General features: G+C 36.5%; 1 protein-coding gene across 1 annotated transcript in view; it reads left to right on the top strand.

Annotated features, from left to right (window-relative positions):
- LOC128994973 (zinc finger SWIM domain-containing protein 8 homolog) overlaps window positions 1-21,421 on the top strand; it is a 197,732-nt gene that overhangs the window by 126,563 nt on the left and 49,748 nt on the right. The window contains exons 19-21 of the mRNA XM_054419837.1: window positions 910-1,121; window positions 1,709-1,837; window positions 7,893-8,321. Of these exons, the coding sequence (XP_054275812.1) occupies window positions 910-1,121; window positions 1,709-1,837; window positions 7,893-8,321 (770 nt within the window). The remainder of the gene's footprint in view (window positions 1-909; window positions 1,122-1,708; window positions 1,838-7,892; window positions 8,322-21,421) is intronic.

The following is a 21,421-nucleotide window of genomic DNA, read 5'->3' as shown; positions in this document are numbered from 1 at the left end:
TATGATAATTTTTTTTGTTGGGCATCACTCACCTTATTGAAAATTTTGAGAACGTAGTCCTTGTCATGTCACAATCATACACAGTTCATTGCACATAAAAATATACAAAAATAAAAATTAAACTAAATTTAAAATATCAGACAAAAGTTCTCAGAACAGCTTTCACAGAACAGCTTTCAGAACAGTTCTCAGAACTTTTGTCTGATATTTTAAATTTAGTTTTATTTTTATTTTTTTATATTTTTATGTGCAATGAACTGTGTATGATTGTGACATGACAAGGACTACGTTCTCGTGATTTCAATAAGGTGAGTGATGCCCAACAAACAAATTATCATACTGAAGGAAATATACAGTCAAACTCGAAAAAAGATAAGAAATTGCTCAAAAAACCTTTGTAATATTCGTTGGTGTATAAAGCGGGGCTGGATACAAAATTATTAGTCTCAGTAGAGAGCTGCAAAATTGATATGTATTCCTATCAGTGATGATTATTTTTTTAAGAACTTGAAATAGAACCACACTATGGTGGTTTATAAGTGAATTGTGTTTACTATCACTACTTACATATATTGTTGATTATAGGAAAGGTCTACAGATTAGACATTCAACCATTTATATTGGATTATTCCCCTGTTTTGTTTGTCCTTCCTTAGGTTACTGTTTCCTATTTTTGACTTCTTCATTAAATCACTATGTCGGTACCATTGTGGTACTTTGACCAAATATGATTTTAAGTATTAGTGAGCTACAAATGTGGAATTGCTGTGGTGCTTTAGTTACTGACCAAGACAAGCTGGCCACTTAATGACCAGAGATCAAAGACAGTTGGTCGAGTGTTAAACTATTATAATGCTCAGAGATTTTAATCAGGATCAGATCACCAACCTTATGATTTGTATGTTACAGGTCAAGCGATGGAGATAGGCGCACCAGCCATCACATTCCTGATGGACACATGGGAAGGTCATCTGACGCCCCCGGAGGCAGTGAGTATAGCTGACCGAGCGTCCCGAGGGTGTGACCCTAACATGGTGGCAGCAGCAGCACAGCTGGCTCTGTCCTGCCTACCTCATGCACATGCACTCAACCCCAACGAGATCCAAAGAGCTATACTACAGGTCTGTCATTCAAGCATAACTGATATTATGTAAAGTTGTGTATTGTAACAATATAATTTGTTGGAAGACAAATTGTATATTGTAGGTAGATCCTTAAAACCTATGCTCTTGTCCTTTATCATAAGCCCTTACTGTAATTCTATTTGATGAAAAATATAGTAATTTTGTTTGAAGTGGAAATACAGCATATTTACCATGAAAAGATAAGTCAAGCCCCCTAAAATCATTAAGATAACACAAAAACACAGAAAACCATGTTTTTTTTTTATTCTTTCTGTCTTGGGTTTTAGTTTTTAGGCTATGAAAACTTACTTCTATTCATTTTTGTGTAGGCCTACCGTGTTTCAATATACAAAACTACTCACACCCTACTAAGGACTGATAGTAGGGTGTGTAATCAGGTCCTAATAACTATTGGACCTGATTTGGGCTTATTGACTTGTGCAGCCTATAACAGAGACAGCAAAACCAAGATTTTAGAAAAAAATAGAAACCCTAAGAAATAATTGATTTAATTTAATTGTTAGTTAAGAAAATTGAGTATGCAGCAAAAGTATCTTTAAAAATATAGTTTTGGTTGTTTGTAGTGCAAGGAGCAGAGTGATCTAATGTTAGAGCACTCATGCTTGACAGTAGAGAGTGCAGCCAAGGGAGGTGGGGTGTACCCTGAAGTGCTGTTCCAAGTGGCCAAATATTGGTACGAACTCTTCATGCGGGTGAGTCACCAAATATAGAGAATTTAGTAGATTCCATATGGTATTTGTCTCAAATATAAATATCATTTTAAAACATTTTTCCTCTAAATACAATCAAATTAAAAACACAATTTGCCTGTTGAAAATCTAGCAAATGTTCTCCAAGGAACATTAAAAATTTTAAAGGTAAATGTAAATTTGATGGTTATAAAATAATATTCTCTTGTAGTTAAACTGTAGAATAGATTTTGCAGTACAAAATTTCAAGCCCTGTAATACAGATATGATTATAGGGGTCGCCGGAATTTTATCCCCCTGGAATTTTACCCCCTGGGCAAAGCTGACGTCACTATAACGTAGTAACCTGAGTGGCCAAAAGTTTGTTCGCGGCCGGAATTTTACCCCCGCGGATTTGGAAGTCTAATGAAAATAGCTAAAGCGTGATTAATTAGATTAGCGATAAAAACCAGAATTTTACCCCCTGTCCATATAACTAGCGTTTAGACAACTGAAGATGTACGGGCCGGATTTTTACCCCCGGAATTTTACCCAGGGATTTTTACTCCCGGATTTTTACCCCCTGGAATTTTACCCCCTGGCCGATTATAGAAATTTAATGATTGATTTTCTTATTTCTGTTTTTAATTAATTGTAAACATTTAATTATTTAGTAGCATATCTTTATTTATTTATTTTGTGAAGAAATGTTCGAAACAATTATCATTCAGTTGATTGTTTATACGTCATATTAACCAACTGTTGGCTTCAAAAATCGAATCCTAATACTAGAATCTCAAAATTAAAATTAAAAACCTTTTCGATTAGTTAATTTTACAAATACCCGGTACATTAAAATAGGCTACTTAATAATAAAATATTTACTATTAAATTAAAACAGAATGAAGATAATTAATCATTCTCACTAATTTATATATCTGGCGAGGGGGTAAAATTCCAGGGGGTAAAAATCCAGGGGGTAAAATTCCGGGAGTACAAATTCGGGAGTTAAAATTCCGGGGGTAAAATTCCGGGAGTAAAAATCCGGGCCGTACACTTTAGGTTTTTATACTTTGATGTGTTCTGATTAAATTCACAACCGCAAAAATATATGTTTAATTCCGCTTTTAATCCATTAAGCTGATGTCGCGAAACTCAAAAGTTCGCGGCCGAAATTTTACCCCCTGGTTTGTGACGTCACGTTTGCCCAGGGGGTAAAATTCCAGGGGGATAAAAATCCGCTACCCCGATTATAGTAATTAAAGACACTAGGGACTGGATATTAAGTTCAAGACAGATTTTAGATCTCATTAAGATAATTATTCGTTTCACAGTTTTACAATGGTTAATAAATAGTAGGGATGGACGGGATTGAATTTTTGGTTCGGAACGGGACGGGACGGGATTTTTATTTCCTTCCCGATTTTTAGGATGGGACAGACGGGATTTTTTCCTATGCATTAAAAGGAAGTATTGCAGTTACCAAAAAAGAAAAACAAAATCAGTTTTTTACCATTTGTAGCACTGATCTATAAAAACAAAAAATTGGTAAAAACTTACAGGTTTGGTACAGAAACTTGTGACTCACGGTCACGGTGCGATCGTCGGCATGACTCCGCGGTCACGGTGTGATCCTCGGTAAGACTCCGCGGTCACGGTGCAATCGTCGGTATGGCTCCGCGGTCATGGCGTGATTGTCGGTATGACTCCGCGGTCACGGCGTGATCCTCGGTATGACTCCACGGTCAGGGTGCAATCGTCGGTATGGCTCCGCGGTCATGGCATGATCGTCGGTATGACTCCGCGGTCACGGCGCGATCATCGGTATAACTCCACAGTCACGGCGTGATCCTCGGTATCAAATCAAATCAAAACATCTTTATTTTCCTTACATGTACATGGGTACAAAAATATTATCAATTATTAAGTACTAAACTAGCCTAGATATAAATACATTTTAAGTATGAATATTTATTCAATGACTTCCTCCATTGTATAAAGCGCCTTTCCAATTAAATATTTTTACTTTCTCCCCCTATACCATAGTAATATGGAGAAAGTATTGTTTTCGTCAAAATTTTCGAGTTTGAGTTTTGAGTGGATATATTCGTTTTGGGTCCCCCTGGACCCAAAAAAGTGGTTTTCGAAGTGATGTCTGTGTGTGTGTGTGTGTGTGTGTGTCTGTGTGTGTGTCTGTGTGTGTGTCTGTGTGTCTGGATGTGTACAGAGCTAGGGACTACACCTGTGGTCCGATTTCGATGAAATTTGGTATGTAGGTTCTAATCCATGGTATCTCCAGGCGTTTTTTTCATTTTTTTGAAATTTTGATTTTTAATGGGGATTTTCCCATAAAAACCCATAAAAAACTTGAAAAATCGGATTTTCTCGAAAATGGCCCGAACGATTTTGATAAAAATTTAGTATGTTGTAGCCCTTTAAATTCTGAACAAAATGGTACAAATCCCATTTCTGTAAAAATTACGGTTCAAAAGTTATGGTAAATTATGTTATTTTCCCATAAAAACCCAATAAAATAACGAAAAATAGGATTTTAGAAAAAAATCCGGTTTTATTTTAACATAGTATGTTATGGTCCTTAAAGTTTTGATAGTTTTTTCATTTTTAAAAAATTTTAATTTTTAATGGGAATTTTCCCATAAAACCCCATAAAATAACAGAAAAATAGGATTTTCCCAAAAACGGCCCGAACGATTTTGATAAAAAATTTGTATGTTATAGTCCTTTATATTCTGAACAAAATGGTACAAATCCCATTTCTGTAAAAATTATGGTTCAAAAGTTATTGTAAATTATGTTATTTCCCCATAAAAACCCCATAAAATAACGGAAAAATCAGATTTTCACAAAAATGGCCCGAACGATTTTGAAAAAAAATTAGTATGTAGTCCTTTAAATTCTGAACAAAATCGTACAAATTACATTTCCGTATATTTACTTTCACCGCTTACACATGATAAAGGTTGTTGACAAACTTATGGGAGAAAGTATGTGTCAGAATGCTGATACCGTTTATTTTAAATTTAGCTTTAAATAATTTATAATTTGATTCCTCCTTTATAGAGGCAGGCAATTTCCTTAGTATTAGTGATCCAGCAAAAGTCGGTTTCTTTTTGGAGAATTCCAGCTTATAGGATGAAGTTACAATATCCTTTTAGCGAATTTCCCTATAGGGAAGTATCTATTACCGAAGGTCTCATGGTAAGACCTAGGCCTGGGACCGATTTCCTTTTTCATTTTGATGTCCCCAGAGGCCAAAAACACCATTCGTTCAAATTTGTATATATCTTTATATAGAAATATATATATATATATATATATATATATATATTAATAAATAATATGTAAAATAACATGAATACCCTTTTTTTATTCTTTTTTATTTAATAAAACACAACATGTTTCGTCTCTAAGGACATTTTCAAGTGTGTTAACCTAATTTCAAACAAAAATATTATGTTATGAATAAATACAGCTGTTAATTTTGTTAGTATGTGAATGAATGTTTAGTTGTTAGTTTTTCTAACACTTATAATTTTGTTAAATATAGGATTAGTGGTTTGTGTGTGTACTATATTTAAAATGTTGTCTCATTCTTCTTTGTAGTGTTTATATATGTGGAAATTTTCTTTTATGTTCATTTTGGTTCCTTTGATAATAATGTCTAGTATGGTAATGTTTTCGTTATAATTTTTATATTTATGGTCTGTAGAAAGTATGTGTTCTGCAAATGTAGATTTTTGTGTAGTTCTGTTGTTTGATTTAATTGCTTGAATATGTTCCTTGTACCTACTTTACCTTTACCTACTTTACCACTACTTTACTACCTAACTTACTTACTTACTTACTTACTTACTAACTAACTAACTAACTAACTAACTTACTTTCTTTACCTACTTTACTACTAACTTTACCTACTTTGAAAATTTCGTCCTGTTTGGCCAATATAGAATTTTGAGCAGGAACTGCAGTTTAATTTGTATACGCCAGATTTGTCTTTTATGTCTGATATGTTGTTGTTTGACTGTGAAAATTTGTTAATTAAATCAAATGAACTGTTTCTTGTCCTGTATGATAACTTATAATTTTGGTTGTTAAATGTTTTCCTATATGCTTTGTTAAATGTAATTGAGTAAGGTAGACATAAAAATTCATGTTTTCTTTCTTCTTTCTCGACATGTTGGTTTTTTATCCCTGCTTTTTTCTTTATCATTTTTTCTACGGTTTTGCTGCTGTATCCATGACTCTTTGCTAATTTTGTGATATGTTCCTTTTCTTCAATAAAGTCTTCGTTACTCATGGGAATGTTAATAAGTCTATCAATATACGAATGGAATGTTGCCATTTTGTGTTGCCAGGGATGATTTGAATTTGCTGGCATGATGAGATTGTTCTCAGTAGGCTTTCTAAAAATTTTAAATTTATGTAAATTGTTTTCTTTGGTTATGGTCAAATCTAAGAAATTGATAGATGAATTTTGAACTTCTAATATGAATTTAATTGATTTTTGAAATTGTATTCAAGTATATATATGTGTCCTTCCGCACGATAACTTGAGTGATTTTTGTCCGATTTTGATAAAATTTGGTTTGAAGGTGTAAGGCGGGAAAAACTTGAATGAGTTCGCGAACCAGCATGATCAGACTATTGGAACGGGGGTTTATGGGGGGTTTTATGGGGTATAAATAGGTTTTTCCCATTTTTGACCCTAAAAACACAAAATTTCACAATTTCTTTCTAAACCATTTTGTAGAGATTAAAAAAACAAATAATTTAGTATATTGAAGCGTTATTATGCGCCTAATTGCTACGGATAAAATTTTAAAAATTGTCATTTTAAAATTTCCATGTTATTGTTATGGAGAATAAGTCAACTGCTGTAGTTTGCTTGTTTATGAACATATTTTGATAAATTTGGAAAACTAAATTAATTTCTTACTTAACTACAGTACCTTTTAACATTTTACATTTTTAAAAACTTTTTTACCCTCCCTGTTGCATCAAACCTAAGTACTCGTTGAACTAATTCTGTTTAAATAGGGAACAAATGTGATATTTTTAAGGAGATATTTTAGTGTAAATCCAATCAGGCAAATGGAAATTCGCTAAGTCTGCAGTTTTGCTGTGACGGGGGTATTTATGTCTTGTATTGTAACTATGTGGCACAACAGGCTCATATTTTATGCTGTCTGTTTTTATGACTTCGCGGTCACGGCGCAATCGTCGGTCTGACTCCGCGATCATGGCGTGATCGTCGGTATGACTCGGGGTCAAGGCATGATCGTCAGTATGACTCGCCGACACGGCACGATCGTCCTTATGACTCGCGGTCTCGGTGGGACCGTCGCTTTGACTCCGCGGTTACGGCGTGATCCTCGGTATGACTTCGGGGCCACGACGCAATCGTTGGTATTACTCTGCGGTCATGGCGCGATCGTCGAAATGACTTCGCCTCCTGCGTTCGCGGAACTATTGTGAGCATCTCTCTCAATAGTGGCGTCATCGTCACTCGCAAAGCGGCAAATTCGCCGACGATAGGATCGAGTCCGGTCCTGAAAATCGGGAATATCTTTTTCCCGAAAATTTCCCAAAATTTCAGGACCCGTCCATTCCTAATAAATAGCCTAACAATAAAGTAAAATTATTTAAACAAAGAAGTGCCATAACTAATTATTTATTACAAAGGTTCATACAAGAAGAATGTACAATATATTTTGCCTTCCTATTATTTTATTTGTGCCTTCTTTTGAGTTGTTCCATTGTTTTATGGTTTTCTGTAAAAAATCTAATATTAAAGGTTCATGGTCTGCAAAACAACCTCCTAATTGCATTTACATTATATAAATCTGATGAAAAGTTTACAATTAATTAATCCTATCTATGCATGATAGAAGTTTAGAAGAGAGAAGTTAAATAAAAAAATCCTTTAATTAATGATTTTTGGCCCGATCCGAACCAAAAAAGTCTGACCTGCAGACCCCTACTAACTATAGGATGTAATAAAATGCTCTGAGCTGTCAAAAGTTGTAAACTATGTTAAAGGCTTGTTGGTTGTCCACAGCATTCACCAGGAAACGGTGAGGTATACATGGAGACAGAGCCATGTCCTCAGCAGAATGTCGGGGAGGAGCCAATGGCCCCGTCTGGAGGTGAGGTGATGGTTGTGGGGGAACCTCCTCCACCTCCACCTCCACCATACCACGCCCCACCATTGGCTACCATCACCCCATACACGCTGGCACCCTTTGGCTTCACTGTGCAGCCCTTGCCTGCTCACTTCCAGCTGGCAAGGCACCCCCATCTGGCTCATCAGGTGTACCATCTCAGTCCGCCCACCTTCCAGTATCCTCCACACGCTGCTAACAGCCAGCCTGCGTACGCCAGTATCACGCAGCCTCCCATGCAGTATTATGGTGTTCGATCACATGGTGCAGTACCTCACCACGTGTTCCCCATAGCAGCCACCATGCAGCCTGGCACTATAGCACAGGTAAGAGAACATTTATATCAGTATATTTCTAATACCCATTGATAATACCCCCGCGGCAGCAAACCTGCACACAAGTGAATTTCCATTTGCCTGATTGGATTTACACTAAAATGTCTGAATAAAAATATCACATTTTATTCCCTATTTAAATAGAATTAGTTTAACGAGTACTTAGGTTTGCAATGAATGCAAGAAACACAATGGAAGAAATGAATGCATTTTCCAAATCAAATTCGATCAAAATATGTTGAACTATGTAACTGACTACAACAGTTTTCTTATTCTCCATAAGAATAACATGGGAATTTTAAATTTACAATTTTTTGAAATTTTCTCCTATATTTATATTGATGTTATTTGGTCCAGGATCACTTCTTGAATATTAAAATGGTATAATATTACCTGTTTCCGTCTGTGATCCTATATTTGTTGTATAGAGCCAATAGAGCCAATGTTGTATAGAGCTCTATACAACAAATATAGGATCACAGACGGAAACAGGTAATATTATACCATTTTAATATCCTATATTTATTTATCTATATATATATAAAAGGCAAAGCCCTCACTGACACACTCACTCACTCACTCATCACTAATTCTCCCACTTCTCATTTACCTAGGAGGCTGAAATTTGGTACACTGATTCTTTAGGCATTAAATAGGAAAACTAAGTGGTTTTTATTATGATCGGACTCTCGGGCTCCGCCCCAGTGGCTATGGAGTTTCCCATGTTAACCTAATGAGTACTCATATTTAAATGGAATTAATGAATCATAACAGCTGTTTCAATTAAACAAGTTGGTTCTGTTCTATGATGTTCAATAGCATTAAAGTTACAAGGATTACCAACAGGGTGCAGCACTATTATTTCTTTTACATTTATGACAACAGCTAATTTGCAACCAAAAGGTGAGTGAGCGTAGCGAACGAACTTCAACCTGGAGGCGAGTGAGCGTAGCGAACGAGCTAACCTGAAGGCAAGTGAGCGCAGCGAACGAGCTCCAAACCTAAAGGTGAGTGAGCGTAGCGAACGAGCTCCAACCCAAAGGTGAGTGAGCGTAGCGAACGAACTTCAACCAGGACGTGATTGAGCCATGCGAACGAGATCATCTTGAAAATTAAACGTAACGGTACTTTCTTTCCATCGGTCTGTCTTAGGGGAAACCTATAACTTAGGCGATACGAAGTTCGACGGGTCAGCTAGTTTATATATATATTGTAAACTTGTTCACTTATGAGGGCTACTAAGTAATTGATAAATAATATATAAAATAACATGAGTACCTACCCCTTTTTTCTTCTTTTTTATTTAACACACTTGAAAAGGTCATTATAGACGAAACATGTTGTGTAATTTTACTAAATAAAAAAGAAGAAAAAAAGGGTACTCATGTTATTTTATATATTACTTATCAATATATATATGTACATTAGCAAGATAACTCAAACAAAAATTATCCGATTTTGATGAAATTTGGTATAAACGTGTTTAAACCTACATTTATTCGAACGAGCTCGCGAACAGCATGATCGGACCATGGGACAACTATTTTGTAGAGCTTAAAAAGAGAAATAATTTAGTATATTGAAACATTGTTGTAGGCCTAATGGTTACAGAGAAAATTCAAAAAAGTTAAAATTTAAAATTCCTATGTTAATCTTATGGAGACAATGAAAACTGTCGTATTTTAACTTGTTTATGGATATATGTTGATAAAATTTGGCAAATTTTTCATTTCATACTATACTATTGACGTTTGGTCAAAAAACACTTGTTACCTTCCCCGTAGCAGCAAACCTAAGCACTCGTTAAATCTAATGCTATTTAAATTGGGAATAAATATGTCTTATTTATGGAAATATTTTAGTAAAACTGTAATCAGGAAATTCAATAAGTCTGCAGGTTTGCTGCGGCGGGGGTAGTGATGTAAAATACCTGGGTATTTTGGGTATTTATGAAATCGATTGAAATTCATTTATATTACCCCCTAAATATGTTATTGTTATCATTACGTGATAAATTAGGATAGTCTATAACACCTTTTACTGTAACTTGAAGCTTTGCTAGTACCTTTTATTTAATGTTTTAGCACTTTTTTTTAAATAATACATAAAGTTTCTAAATAAGCATGGGGTTTCGTGTCTTAAATTGAGTAACATCAGTTAAATTTAACTTACTAAATAATAGTTATTAAAATAAGCTGTGGCTATTTCAATTTTTATCATGTTGTAAATTTATAACCAATTAAATAACATTAAAAAAAATATTTTAATTTGTAAATATCCAGGAATTGTTGAATATTTATGATATAAAATTTGTATTGTATAAATGGCTTGGAAGGCTAGACAGACCTAAGGCCCGATTGACATAACCAGAATGGCAGAATACTAAAAGTAATTAAACTTTTCTGTGTTACAGCTTAGTTGGAAACAATAATATATTTGGATAAACCTACTAAAAAAATGTATCTCCTGTTTTTTGGTCTAACTTAATATAATTTTGAAAGATTTATTGTGCTATAGATTCAAATGTTTTGTATCACAAGTTTATGAAATTAGTTTGATACCAACAAAAGATCTAGAAAAAAATATTAAATCCTGCACAGATTGAATTTTAATTATTTTCTTAAGTTGTTACACATAGGCCACTACTAGGTTAAATTTTCCTGTCTTTCTAAATAATAATTATTACTTCGCAATTTTTTTTCACTTTCAATAAAATAAATTCATAGGCCACTACTAGGTTAAATTTTCCTGTCTTTCTAAATAAACACATAGGCCACTACTAGGTTAAATTTTCCTGTCTTTCTAAATAATAATTATTACTTCGCAATTTTTTTTCACTTTCAATAAAATAAATTCATCCATCTATCATAGAAATTTAAATATCATAAGTAGTCAGGACCAGTGCAACCATGTGACCAGGGTATTTATGCCGATTATGCTTAATGCTCAGACCTGGATATTTATGGCGATTATACCCAGAAGTAAAATGATAGTAGTGACCATATGAAATTTTGTTTAACACATTTTATCATCATTTTACTATCCTTACAGGGTAATAATTGCAAAAAAACATCTCAATCTTCTCTAACTTTAATAAAAATTATAAATACCCAGTTTTTGGGTATTTACCCGGGCCTGGGGTAAATACCCGGGTAAAAACCCAATTTATATTTACCTACCCACTGGGTATTTATCCAGCCCACATCACTAGGCGGGGGTATTTTTCCTGTTTTACACATTAGGGATAAAGGTACTGTCCTAGGAGTGGTTATTGCATATGGTTTTGCGCCATCCTCAAGGGCTATTTTGTAAAGATCAGGAATGAAGTCCAGACCACTAAACATTTCTTGGTATACTTTCTAGCTTTTTTTTTACTTTTTTATACATTAGGGGTAAATGTAATGTCCTAGGAGTGGTTATTGCATATGGTTTTGCGCCATCTTTAAGTGCTATTGTGTAAGGATCAGGAACGACGCCCAGACCACTAAACATGTCATGGTATTCGGTGAAAAAGTCACTGTCTACCTCTGCAACTGAATTTACAAAAGTTAAAATTTTCAAGTCCTGTATTGCTGGACGACCAAGCAACGGTGTTATATGAGTCCCTTCACAACATATTCTCTGTGATTTATTTTAACATCTCTGTATTGGATATTAGCTCTAATACAACCTACAGTTTGTAATTTTATTCTACCAAACTTATGCAACTCAACTAGGGTGGGCTGGAGCATACTTGGATCAACTATGCCAAGAATAATTACTGATACATCTGCCCCTGAATAAATTTTTAAATGTTTGTGGTTTTCCCTCAAATACTAATTCTAGTTTCCAGGGCTTTCATTTCGACCCATCACCAAGTGTATCTATGAATACTTTCTCATTTGAAGGCCCAAGTTCACTTACTTCCATTTTCGTCTGTTATACTTCCTGTGCTTCTTTAAATTTGTAGACCTTCGAAAAGTGACCAATCTTTTTGCATAAGTTACATGTTGTTTTTTATGCTGGACATGTGCTTCTTGGATGGGACGGTTTATAACCACACCTAATTAATTGCGATGGGTATTCTTGTTTCTTTTCATGAAACTTATATCCTTGATTTTTATTTGAACTTGATGACGTAGTTGCTTCAATTTAAACTCTTTACTCATCACATTAATCTGTTTTCTCTTTCTTTACATTATCTGCATGTCTTATTACTTTAACCCTTTGAGGACTCTTCCAGTGCCGCGCAAGGTTCGATACTCGGCCCAGATTTGTGGAACGCTGCCTACGACAGCCTTCTGAGATCTGAGATGCCAGAGGAGACCGTTTTAGTTGGGTACGCCGATGACGTCGCAGCCCTCATTGCTGCACGCAACGTTGAGCTAGCCCAACTGAAACTGAACCAAGTCATGCGCGTTGTAAACGCCTGGATGACTGATCATGGTCTGACACTCGCTCTGAGCAAGACAGAGATCGTCATCCTCACGAAAAAACGGATTGAAACCATCGTTCCGCTACGAGTTGGGAACGTAGTTGTCCAAACCACGCGAACCGCCAAGTACCTTGGTGTCTTGGTGGACAACAAGCTGAGCTGGAGGGACCAGATCTTCCGTACGGCGGACAAGGCTGCTAGGAGTGTTGCTGCTCTTAGTAGGCTTATGGCCAATGTCGGTGGTCCCCGGTCCAGCTGTAGAAGACTACTGATGTCTGCAGTCCAGTCCGTGCTTCTCTACGGCTCTGAGGTGTGGGCAGACGCGCTTAACAAGGAGGCGTATAGGTTGAGGCTCGCACGAGTGCAGCGTCGGGCGGCACTCAGGGTCGCTTCCGCGTACCGTACGGTGTCCGAACCGGCCGTTTTGGTGATCGCTGGAGTTATCCCAGTCAAACTCTTGGCAGCGGAGAGGAAGGCAATCTACCAGAGACAAGGCTACATCGGAAAGGACGCTGCAAGAACAGAAGAGCGCTCCCGCACTTTTCAGATGTGGCAAGAAAGCTGGGAAAGGGAGACTCGAGGACGTTGGACTGCCAGACTCATCAGGCAGGTCCAACCGTGGGTAGAACGGCGGCACGGTGAGGTTGACTATTACCTCACGCAGTTCTTGTCAGGTCACGGCTATTTTCAGTCGTACCTGCACTTGATGGCCAAAACGAATTCACCTGACTGCATTTACTGCCCATGCATTCCCGACGACGCGGAACACACTTTTTTCCACTGTCCACAATGGGATATGCTTCGCCAGGAGGCCATTCAACATCTTGGGGTGCTGTCGATTGAATCGATCTGTGAGACCTTGCTGAAGGGTGAGGACAACTGGGACTGCTGGTCGCACTTTGTCCGGAATGTCCTTCAAGCTAAAACGAATGATCTAGATCGGAACATAGTCTAGATTTGATAAGAAATAAACGGCTAGACACGGCGTAAGCCCCTCGGGCGTAGGCAAACTCGGCCTAGTTCTGATGAAGTGCGACAAGTGTTCCCAGGCTAGTGTCCGAAGAGTAGAGGAGGTTTTTAGTGGGTAGTCTCTGGGCCTTAAGCCCGTTGGAGTCCCACACTACAGGCTAGCAACCTGTGTGCATAAATGCATTTTCCCACCTCTCCCTAAAAAAAAAAAAAAAAAAACCCTTTAAGGACTCAAGCCATTTTTGAAATATTTTTTATTTGTAAAAAAAATCTGCCAAGAGACAGTTTGGTGTGGGAAAAAGACCATATAAAATCAGCGTATTAGCGAAGGTTTGCAAAAAAAATTGTACTGTCATAAGTTTTTAAGATATCTTAATAATTCTTTTAGCCACATGATTGTAAATGGTTGCTTTAGCAACTAATAATGTAATATTGTTGTTTGAGTTAAAATTGTATACACTTTAATAGAAAATAAAACAAAAATATTTTTTTTTATACTTTATTTATATTACTCCCAACTACAGATCAAAAGGAAAGAACATTTTTACCGTGGCAAACTAATTTATATGATTACTAATATTATAAAGAATATGTGTTCCAATTTTTATGGAATTTGGTCATAAAATAAAAATTTTATGATATAAAATGTTTACGCAATAAACACGACAAAAATCTACGCTAAGCCTATATTCTACGGATAAGTTGAATAATAGTTTACTTACATGTTTGGATGAATGTTTGAACAGCAAAGACACTGGATTAATATACACAAATACTACACTAAATACACTATTTACAAAGTTTAAACATGAAAATGTTGTGTTTTAATTGCAGGTATGCTTGGAAAAGCATACCGCATAGCACCCCTCACCACACTTGTTACACACTGTTCTGGATCTTTTTCTGTTGTTTCCAAGGGAACCACTACTTTTCTTTGAGCAGATCCAACAAGTCTTTTCTTTTTTTCCAGGCAATTTGACTAGGCCTCTTCTTACAGACGGGCTCGGTTCATCAGGGTCACTATTATCATTAGGCCTATTTTTTCCGTAAGCCAAGAATTCCCCACACCTTCAATTATATCTACAATATACTGATAATGTCCAACAGGTTTAATTTTCATAGATTTACAGTTATCTTGATATATGATGTAGGCATTAAGCATCATCCGAGAGATAAAATTAAAAACAACCTTTTTCCAGTATTTAAATTGTCTGCGTTCATTGAGATAGCAGTACAACATCATGTCGAAGGAATCGATGCCTCCCATATATCTATTATAATCTGCAATTATATCTGGTTTTTCAACAGTAGTACTCCTCCCACATTTTCTTTTGGTGATGGTTTCATTTTTAATTTTAGATTTTGTAGATATTAGAACGACTGGTTTGGTTTGGCTTGGTTTCTCTCTGTACGCCAAGACAACAGACTTTCTTTTTTTGAAATGGGCTTTTTCCCCCACCTTGAATTTTTTTTTCGCACCAACAGGCAAATCCTTACGGTTTCGTCGACAAGTACCAGTCATGTATGTGTTTTCTGAAAACAATCATTTAGCCAAATTGTTGGAAACAAAAAAGTTGTCGACAAAAACATGGTAGCCCTTTTTTAGATAGTTACAGGCAGTCAATAATTTTTTGACAACTGTAAATCCCAGACCAAATTCCTTTAGGTCCTCTCTGTCTTCAATTGATTTAGCCCCTTTGTAGCAAAATAGTTTCAAACAATATTTACTGACTGAATCACAAAGGACCCAAAACTTAACACCCCAGCGATGGTGGTGTTTATTTGGTAAATATTGCATTAAACTAGTATGACATTTAGTACCTATCATGCTTTCATCTACTGATATTTGTTCATAAGAACGATATAAGTGAGGAAATAAATTGTTACAATGCTGAACAATAGATTCAAATTTTTGACATGGATCGTAACCTGGTTGGCCGGCTTTGGGAAGTTTTGAGTTGTCTACTAAGTGAAAAAATGTTAATAGATTTTCAAACCTAGGCCTTGGAAACATTTACCAAACCATGGAGTAGCTTGGGAATGAGTCTTGGACCAATATGACTTGAGACTAGGTTTCCGAAACAATCCCATGTTCAGAATTACCACAATAAATGCACGGATTTCCGAGGTGTTTACTCTATACCAGCTTCTCATTCTACTCCTTGGAGAAATATTGTGATTTGTTGACATCATCTGTTCAGCATACCGGTTTGTTTCAACCACAATCAAATTCAGAAATGACAAGGGAAAGAACAAATTAAAAAAGTCCAATGGAAGTTTTACACCGTTAGGAATATGTTTTGGTCCAGGTACTTCATTATATTTAAAAGGTTGATCTAAATAAGGTGGGTTGTTTTCATTCACTGTTTACATGCACACCTTCACTGTTTTTTTCATCATCTATAAGCATAAAGTCTTCATCTTGACTGTTGGTGTGATAGAATAAAAACGTGAGCAATGAGCTCTTAGGCTTAATAATAATAATAATAAATAATAAATCTTTATTTGTCGTAAAAATACAATAGTATCATTGACAAAGTCATAAGATGCAGTGCAACTGCCAGGTCATACAATATTTATTCTCTTTTAAAACTATCTTAAAGGTAATAGCCCAATATTGAAGAGAGAACAAAATATATATATATTGAAAAATGTACATAACAAGTTAAAACGGTACAATCACAAATTAAAAACTGCAACTTCTAAAATGAAAAAATTACAAAGAATACTACACCTAAAACTGGACATCTTCACAACTGAAAAAATCGTCCAGTTTATAAAAGGGGTGTCCCAACAACCATAAGTAAAGCTTATTTTTAAATTCTTTTATTGGCCTATTTGCAATTAGCTTTTGAAAAACATTGTAGATTTTTATAGATAAAATTATGTGGCTACTTGAGGTTGTATTTAAATGATGTAATTCTAAAGCAGCATTATTTTTGTTTCGTGTATTATACCTGTGGTTGCCAAATTTCAGATGGTTATGTATCCCAAGGTTGTACATCATAATGTCATATATATACAAATTAACTACAGTCTTACCCAGAAATAATTAGCTTATTTTCAAAAGATCTTTTTATATTAAATGAGATTAAAAATAGTTCAATTTTATAATGACTGACTTCAGCTTCTATTATATTTAAAATAGACTTCCACCGACCTTGTAGTTGTAGAAAGGTGTTCACGGCTGGGGTACCCCACCTGCTGGCGTCATGTCGTCCTGTCTGGGATTGCACTGCACACTTTTTAAAGTCTTTAGAAATAGTTTATGTACACGAAAAATAAACTTAAAACTCACTTCTTGTTATAAAAAGGCAAAAACAAAACGATCTTTTATGGCCTAATGATTGAGGGTTGAACTTGATTTGAAAAGAAATATAGATAGGACGGTTATAGCGGTGAGCGTATTGCTGCATGAATAGTGACTTATTGTCGAGAGGAGTAGTAGCGGACTGTGCCGCGGCCGAACATCGTACGATGGAAAAGTACAAAGGTCGGGAAATTCCATTCTTATCGGCCGGACATGGGTTGAAAGATAAACGGTGAAACCAAAGCTCAGGGCAATGGAAAGTATGTGTTGAAATAAAAATAATATGCTATACTAAACTAAATTGATATCTAACATATCGCCCCCCTTGAACCAACCTGGTTCAACAGAAAATTAAAGAAAAGAAATATTCAGTGGCCTAATAATTATGAAAATAATAAGAGGGTTGCAAGGGGCGTTGCCAGTTAAGTTATTGGATTGGGAGATAGGATACCTTAACGGAAGGTCGGGTTAAGGTTCCTTTTGCGGTCTTGAGTTGGACCACTCGTACTATGCCGTCTCTCCCAGGAAACACTGCAGTTACTCGTCCCATCTTCCAAGAGAGAGGTGGAGCGTTGTCTTCATGTACGATGACCAGGTCACCGACTTGTAGATTTCTTCCATTTGAAGTCCATTTTGAACGTTCCTGTAGTGTTTGCAAATATTCTCTTTGCCATCGAACCCAGAAGTGTTAAGTAAAGGCTTGTATCAGTTTCCAACGTTGTACATGACTTGTTGATGAATTTATCAAATGAGGTTCAATGAGAGATGTCAATGGACCACCTGTCAGAAAATGGCCAGGAGTAATAGGCTGTAAGTCATTAGGATCGGCTGAAAGTGGTGTAATAGGTCTAGAGTTTAAAACGGCTTCAACCCTAGCGGTCAGAGTGATGAATTCCTCGTAGGTCAATGTTTGTTCACCCATAACTCTGGTAAGCTGGTATTTTGCACTTTTCACCGTTCGCTCCCAAAGCCCTCCCTGATGAGGAGCTCTTGGTGGTATGAAATTAAACTGAACTCTGTGATTCTCTGCAAACTTTTGAGTATTAGGATTGCGCATAAGATCTTCAAAGCACTTTCTTAGGGAAGAAGCAGCCCCAACAAAATTAGTACTGCAGTCAGAATACAGCTCAGATATTAAACCTCTTCGAGATATGAATCTCGTTAATGAAGCAATGAAAGCATCAGCTGTCAAGTCAGTAACAACTTCCAAATGTATTGCCTTTGTAGCAAGACAAATAAAGAGACAAAGGTACACTTTCAAAGGTTGTGTCTTGCGGAGTCTGAAAAATTTAACTGAGAAAGGCCCAGCATAGTCTACGGCTGATATATTAAAGCAACGAGAAGGGGTGATACGTGCTGCAGGAAGTTCTCCCATGAGAGGAGCTGTTAGCTTAGGTTTGGCTCTGTAACATTTCAAGCATTTGAACACTCTAGACCTAATAAGACTTCGAGCGTTTAATATCCAGAACTTTTCTTGAAGGAAAGCTTGAAGCTGTTGAGGTCCAACATGAAGGTTGATTTTATGGTAATGGTCAATTAAAAGATTAATCACAATGTGATTCTTAGGTAGAATTATCTGATGTTTGGTTGAGTACAAAAGATTGGAGTGTTTGAGCCGACCTCCAACTCTGATTAATCCACTTTCATCCAAAAACGGAGTTAATCTCTGTAGGCGTTTAGAGCAAGTTTTATTCTTCTTTAAGAGTTCAATATCTTGAGAAAATGTTTCTGCTTGTATTAATAACCAAATTTGTTTCTCAGATTCCTCGATTTCTTCAAGTGTCAAAGGATGTGTAATATTTGATTTATTCTTTAGGCACTTAATGAAGCGTAGAACATAACACATAATGTGTAGTAATGAGGTCCATGAAGAGTATTTTGGAGTGGTAATAAAGTCAAAAGTTTGGTTTTCTTCTTTTGTGAGAAGACTAATGGTAGTAGGCTTCATTTCTGGAAGAGTATCTTCCGAGACCCTGAAATGAGCGATAGGCCAAGAAGAGGGTGAAGTTTTCAACCAGTGTAGACCTGACCACCACAAGTTGTTATTTATTAGATGAGCGGCAGTAAAACCCCTAGAGGCGCAATCGGCAGGATTTTCATTAGTTGAAACGTGTTTCCAGATACATGAAGGGGTTAATTCCTGGATTTGAGCAACACGGTTAGCTACAAAAAGCTTTAGCCTGTAGGCAGGCGTATGAATCCATGACAAGGTTATGGTGGAATCACTCCAAGCAGTAATGGATTTGATTTCACATTGATCAGATAGCTTGTCAGCACAGTAATGTAGCAAGTTTGCAAGAATTTGAGCACCACATAGTTCTAGCCGTGGTATTGTAACACGCTTCAGTGGAGCTACCTTTGATTTTGCAGTTAATAAGTTCACATCAATATTCCCTTGTACATCTTCTGTGCGAATATATACACAAGCAGCATAGCCTAATTCGCTTGCGTCAGAAAACCCATGTAATTGGATATCTACAGCATCTTCTAAGGATATGAATCTTTGGATTTTTAAGTTTTCAATCAGTGGGAGCTCATTAATAAATGTTGACCATCGATCTGCTACTTCACAGGGAAGGGGATCATCCCAGCCAAGCCCTAATGTCCACACATGCTGCATTAAAGCTTTTGCCCAGAAAGTAAGCGGTGCTAGCATTCCAGTAACATCGTAAATCCTAGCAATAGTGGAAAGAATTGATCTCTTGGTGAACAAGGAGGATGGTTTCTCAATTGAATAAGAAAATTGATCTGAATCAGGATTCCATTTTAATCCTAAAATTCCAACAGCATGTTGATCTAATACAACAGGAGTTACACAGTGTTCTTTAGGTAAGTTTCCTAATATCTGTGAATCATTCGAAGCCCATTTACGCAGCTCAAAACCACCTTTCTTAAGGATAGCTATAACTTCATCACGCAACTGCGATGCTTCTTGGATAGAATTTGCGCCTAAAAGGGCATCATCAACATAAATTTGTTGCCGTAGGATTTTTTAAGTCATGGGATAGTTTTCTCCCTCCTGCTTAATTAGCTCCTGAATAACTCGGTTTGCGAGAAATGGCGATGATGACATTCCAAAAGTGACCGTGGTTAATTGATAAATATCAAGTTGACTTAAAAGGTTTTCTCTCCAGTAAATAAGCTGAAAAGGTTGGTCATCGTCATGGATGGCTATCATTCTAAACATCTGTTTAATGTCACAAGTAAAGGCAATCTTAAAAAGACGGAAACGAAGAATAATGTCTCTAATCTCATTATGAAGTTTTGGACCTGGGTGCAAAATATTGTTGAGGGTCATTCCTGTAGACGTAGGTGAAGACGCATTGAAGACAACTCGTATCTTGATCGTATCGTGATTGAGCGATGCCAACGAGATCATCTTGAAAATTAAACTTAACGGTACTTTCTTTCCATCGGTCTGTCTTAGGGGAAACCTATAACTTTGGCGATACGAAGTTCGCCGGGTCAGCTAGTCTTCCATGAAATTTACATAGTTGTCCTTAAGTTCAGGATTAGACTGAAATTTACGTTCCATAGATAGGAAAGTGCGTTTTTCGCACCAAGATGGAGATTCTCCTAATTTTGAAGGTTCATCTTTGAATGGTAGTTTGCACACAAATCTACCTGTGCTATCTCTAGAATGATTATCTAAAAAATGGCGTTCACATTCTTCTTCTGGTGAAAATTTTAAAATTGATGGAGGTTCTTCGATGGACCAAAAACGTTGGAGCGTTGAGTGTAGATCAACATCATTAGTAGAAAGTAGAGTAGATAACCCACTGTAGTTAGAAGGGCTTTGCATGATAGGAACGTTTCCTAGAATGACATAACCAAATATTGTGTTGATAGCATGAGGCATGTTGTCGCCAAGTGCAACTGTAGGCCCTAACAATGTTTGTGTGAACAGGTCAGCCCCAATTAATAAATCAATTGGCCCTGGGGTATCAAAGGTTGGGTCTGCCAATGTGTACCCTTTCAACTTGGTACGCACATCGGGTGAAATGGTAATGCGAGGCATGTAGTTAGAGATTTTGTCTAGTATTAAGACGAAGTGTGAAGAAGCCAAAATAGTACCATTAAGTGAAGAAAAATTCACTATTGTTAAACCTTTAGATTTGATTTGAGCTGAAGATATGCCTGTTATTTCAGTCACACCACATAAGGTGCGCTTAACCTTAAGCATCGAAGCACAGGACTCTGACATAATAGTAGCCTGAGAGGCACTGTCTAGTACAGCACGTACAACTATCTGATTTCCATTCTCAGTAGACACCTTAATCAGAGCTGTGGCTAAAAGTATCATACTATTTTGAGAGTGTGCAGTAGCAACCACAGTGTTACCAAGGTCATTGGCTAGGCCTCTGATACAAGAGGTTGAGGAAGTGGCTAAAGTTACTG

This window comes from Macrosteles quadrilineatus, unplaced genomic scaffold (assembly GCF_028750875.1).
Source record: "Macrosteles quadrilineatus isolate MER2022 unplaced genomic scaffold, UCM_ALF_1.0 Scaffold_1__1_contigs__length_201487025, whole genome shotgun sequence".
Classification (NCBI taxonomy): Eukaryota; Metazoa; Arthropoda; class Insecta; order Hemiptera; family Cicadellidae; genus Macrosteles; species Macrosteles quadrilineatus.
Note: the sequence above shows the minus strand (reverse complement) of the source record. Positions and strands in the feature narration are given on the sequence as shown.